At 48.2% G+C, this 4,433-nt stretch overlaps 1 protein-coding gene across 1 annotated transcript; it reads left to right on the forward strand.

The window, feature by feature from the left end:
• The first annotated feature begins 1,458 nt into the window (after window positions 1-1,458).
• On the forward strand, window positions 1,459-2,402 carry LOC109778058 (late embryogenesis abundant protein B19.4). The gene is made up of 2 exons (XM_020336609.3): window positions 1,459-1,679; window positions 1,766-2,402. The coding sequence occupies exons 1-2, from the start codon at window positions 1,562-1,564 to the stop codon at window positions 2,107-2,109; spliced, it is 462 nt and encodes a 153-aa protein (XP_020192198.1). The 5' UTR covers window positions 1,459-1,561; the 3' UTR covers window positions 2,110-2,402.
• Window positions 2,403-4,433: the final 2,031 nt, after the last annotated feature.

Genomic DNA, 4,433 nt, shown 5'->3' on the forward strand with positions numbered 1-4,433 from the left:
TCAGTACCTCACGTTCACTCGGCCGGACATCTCTTATGCTGTACAGCAGATTTGTCTTCATATGCATGATCCTCGGGCTAATCATTTGCTCCTTGTGAAGCGTGTGCTTCGCTATATCCGCGGCACCACCGGCCATGGCCTCACTTTGTTTCGACGCAGCTCCAACAAATTGCTGGCCTATTCTGACGCTGATTGGGCAGGTTGCCCTGACACTCGCCGGTCTACCTCAGGTTATTGCGTCTTTCTTGGCACTAACCTGGTGTCGTGGTCTGCTAAGCGGCAGCACACGGTCTCTCGCTCCAGCGCCGAGGCCGAATACAGGGCAGTTGCAAATGTCGTGGCTGAAACATGTTGGTTACGGCAGCTTCTTCAGGAGCTTCATCGACCGGTGACTGGTGCCACTGTGGTGTTTTGTGACAATGTGAGCTCTGTTTACATGACACAGAATCCCGTTCATCATCAGCACACCAAGCATGTGGAGATCGATTTACACTTTTGTGCGAGACCGTGTCACCACAGGCGAGGTCTGGATTCTTCACGTTCCGAGTTCTTCTCAATTTGCGGACATTTTCACCAAAGGATTGCCATCTCCTCTCTTTTTGGATTTTCGGGACAGTCTTAACATTCGCCGACGCCCGTTTACGACTGAGGGAGGGTGTTAGAATATATAACCGTATTGTTTTTTTTATAGTTATACGGTTGTAGATGTGTAGTCCTTGTATAGGTGTCCGTATATTGTACGATACGAACTCTGCCTTGTAATCTATATATTGATCAATACAAGGCACCACAACGTGTGGTTTCCCTAATCTTACAATGAGTTTTAAAATAAGCATTAATCACATCATTTATTTTGACCCCCACATGCCCTCTCCTCATAGTGCGCAAAGTAGCTAGCTGGGCGCAGCGGAGAACGCCTCGCTTTTATGGTGCGACCGGACGACAGCGCGGGACAACACAGGCGTCCAAGCGTTGTATACGCCCATACCGGACGTTTCCTCGGATAACTGGCTTATACGGCCGTGCGCACACATATGCCCATGCACACGCACGCTCGCACATGTCGTACGTCCCTCCGTAGCCCAGAGCCTTGCATGAGGCAGCCGCGGTACAGCATGGCGAGTCCATGACGCGCAGTCTCCGACCGGCCGCCGAACACCCGAGCATGGCGAGTGCTAGAACCATGATCCTAGCTACGTGCCAACCGGACGACAGCGCGGGACAACGCACAAGTCGCCAGCATTGGCAGCTCATCACCACTTCCTCGGACGACCGTGCACACACATTCGGTGCCCATGCGAGCTACCACGTGTCGTCGCTCCAGAGGCTTGCATGCACGACGCGCGTCGAACGTCGATACAGCAGGAACGGGGAGAGGTACACGCGCCGGCTCCTAGCCGCGCGACGCACCTCCTCGCCGGCTATATAAAGGCGACGCCGATGGCTCCCTCACCATCAGCATCAGGCAATCACAGAACACCAACAGCAGTCGCATACCAAAGACCTACGCCCGCTTACGTACGGTTTCCGTTTAGCTTAGGTCCCAGGCAGCGAGCGCGCGATGGCCTCCGGTCAGCAAGAGAGGTCGGAGCTGGACCGCATGGCCCGCGAGGGGGAGACCGTCGTCCCCGGCGGCACCGGTGGGAAGACCCTCGAGGCGCAGGAGCACCTCGCCGACGGTATGCTTCCTGTACTTGCGTTTCGCTTGAGCGATCTGTGACTTCTGGTACTCACTACTGGCGTTGTTGTGTACGCATTTGTGCAGGGCGCAGCCGCGGTGGGCAGACTCGGAAGGAGCAGCTGGGGGAGGAGGGGTACAGCGAGATGGGTCACAAGGGCGGGGAGACTCGGAAGGAGCAGCTCGGGGAGGGGGGGTACCGTGAGATGGGTCGCAAGGGAGGGGAGACTCGCAAGGAGCAGCTGGGGGAGGAGGGGTACCGCGAGATGGGGCACAAGGGCGGGGAGACTCGCAAGGAGCAGCTCGGGGAGGAGGGGTACCGCGAGATGGGGCGCAAGGGCGGGCTGAGCACCATGGAGGAGTCCGGTGGCGAGCGCGCCGCCAGAGAGGGCATCGAGATCGATGAGTCCAAGTTCAAGACCAAGTCCTAAATAATGTAGGTCAAGATGTCCAGTGTCTAGCTGAGTAGCTAGCTAGTAGTGAGCAAGCTGTCTGCTCATGTTTGTAGTAATGAATAATGTAGGTCAAGGTCAGGTCTTGACGCGAGCACGCATGTAGGCGATCGCATGTACTTGTGATCATGTGTGCTAGTTTAGGTGTCTTAGCTTGTAGTAGTGACCATGTGTTCTTCAGGTGTCCTAGTAGCTTGTAGTAGGTGTTGTTGTAGCCCGTGAGTCAGCTTGCTAATGTATGTGTGTCGTTGTTAAATCAGGTCGTTGTTGAATCAGAATGTGTGCTCTTAAATTGTTCTCTTAGACTGGCTAGAGAGGAACAACTCCCGGCCGCACTGGCCCATGAACAAATGGTTGGCATCGGTAGGCGGCCGCATCAATTCCTGCGGTCCACCAGTCTGGTGTTGCTTCCCATGGCCGTCCTCAAGGAATGGGGCCTTGTTGTGGAATCCATCGGATCTGAATTCGCCCCTTCCCGTTCCAGGCCTAGTTGCAGGGTCTTTCCTCACGAGGGAGGCAGGGAGCTCAGTTGCACGGGTGAGGATGAGGGCCTCGGGTGCATGTGCCACATTGGTCGGTGCATGAATAGTTGATGTTGGTGTCGGTTAGGGTTTAGGACCATGAATGACATCTAGTTAAGTATTGCAAGAAAATATAGCAGGGCCATGTGACTATTTAAAAAAAATCTAAGTATAATCTCTAATCCATTATCTTTGGAAACAAATTTTTTTTGTAAATTTGCCATGTGCCGACTGCAAACATTTTCAAAATTTGTCATGCTATTTTCCCTTGATTTTCCATGTGATCATTGAGAAAAATTCTGAATCGTGGCCATGATTTTAGGAAACATAAATTTTCAAAAATGGCCATGTGATCAGTATAAACATTTCAAACTTTACCATGTTTGAGAGAACAAAATTTCTTAAATTTTACCATGTGATTATCTTACATTTTTTCTAAATCGTGCCATGATTTGGGAATCAAAATTATCTCATTTCGCCATGCGATTATCTTACTTTTTTTTTCTAAATCTTGCCATGATTTAGGAATCAAAATTATCTCAATTCGCCACGTGATCACTGCATACCTTTCCAAGTTGACTAATCTTTTCAACAAAATTTGTAAATCTTGCCATGGTTCAGTAGGCAAAAATATCTCAATTTCCATGTGACCATGTCAACTCATTCGTTTGTTTCTATTTTTTTCCCTACATTGTGGAACTTGTTTGTGTGCGAGCTTTTATACACATGCACTCTTCGACTTGTAGTGTCTTTTCTCCTAGATCATGATACACTTCTATTTTTATGTGACAGCTTTATACATATGTGAAGGAACTGATTAACACGGTAAATTTATGCTCTCTATCATGGCAAATTTATGTGTGGCAACTTCTTCTATCCATATGTCTCGAAAAACTACCAGGGCTGGTAACTCTTACAAAAAGGCATCACGCCTTGCTTTATCCCACAAGAATACAACCAATCCAAAACCAGATGTTCACAAACATACAACAATGTTTGAAATAAAAAGTACTACCTACGTTCCTAAATATATATATTTTTAGAGATTTCAATGCGGACCATATACGAAGCAGAATGAGCGAATCTATACTTTAAAATATGTCTATATACATCAGTATGTAGTTTTTATTAAAATCTTAAATAAGACTTATATTTAGAAAATACGGACCATGTACGAGCGAATCTACACTTTAAAATATGTCTATATATATATCAGTATGTAGTTTTTATTGAAATCTTTAAAAAGACTTATATTTAGAAACGAAGGAAGTACGAAAAAATACGTGCTGGTGCACAACAAAACAAGCCCACAATTGCTAGCATAACTATCAAGCAGAATAAATTACCACGGGCATCCGGGACGCCAACTCCTTGTGCTTCCTGGCCAGGTTGTCGATAGCGCTGTTGGGAAACGTAATAGAAAATAAAAAAGTTCACACCTACGATTACCCACAAACAATATGATGATGCATAATTGATTGTGATCAACGACCATTACTGACTGTGGAGTGCAGCGGAAGTAGACGAGTCGGTGTAGATCGTACTTAAGTCCCTCGAACATTGATGGCGATCCCGCGAACCGCCCTCGAATGATCCCTCGAACTGAAGACCGAAAGCACGGCCTCTCTACTTGGTTTCAAGCGTACGGTCTTCATGATCCGGTAGCTCTTCGCCGTCCAGAGCTAATCGTCGCCGGAGAATTAGAGGGAGGAGACTAGAACCACACAGGGCTTCTAATTATGAGGATTAGAGGTGGCTAGGGCTAGGTCTAATTAGTCTAGG

Source organism: Aegilops tauschii, chromosome 1 (genome assembly GCF_002575655.3).
Source record: "Aegilops tauschii subsp. strangulata cultivar AL8/78 chromosome 1, Aet v6.0, whole genome shotgun sequence".
Taxonomy (NCBI): Eukaryota; Viridiplantae; Streptophyta; class Magnoliopsida; order Poales; family Poaceae; genus Aegilops; species Aegilops tauschii.

Bases quoted from the DNA above. Each gene is read 5' to 3' on its own strand.
- LOC109778058 (XM_020336609.3), top strand. From the start codon at position 1,562: ATGGCCTCCGGTCAGCAAGAGAGGTCGGAGCTGGACCGCATGGCCCGC. The intron at 1,680-1,765 runs GTATGCTTCCTG...GCATTTGTGCAG, and splicing joins GCAGGAGCACCTCGCCGACG to GGCGCAGCCGCGGTGGGCAG.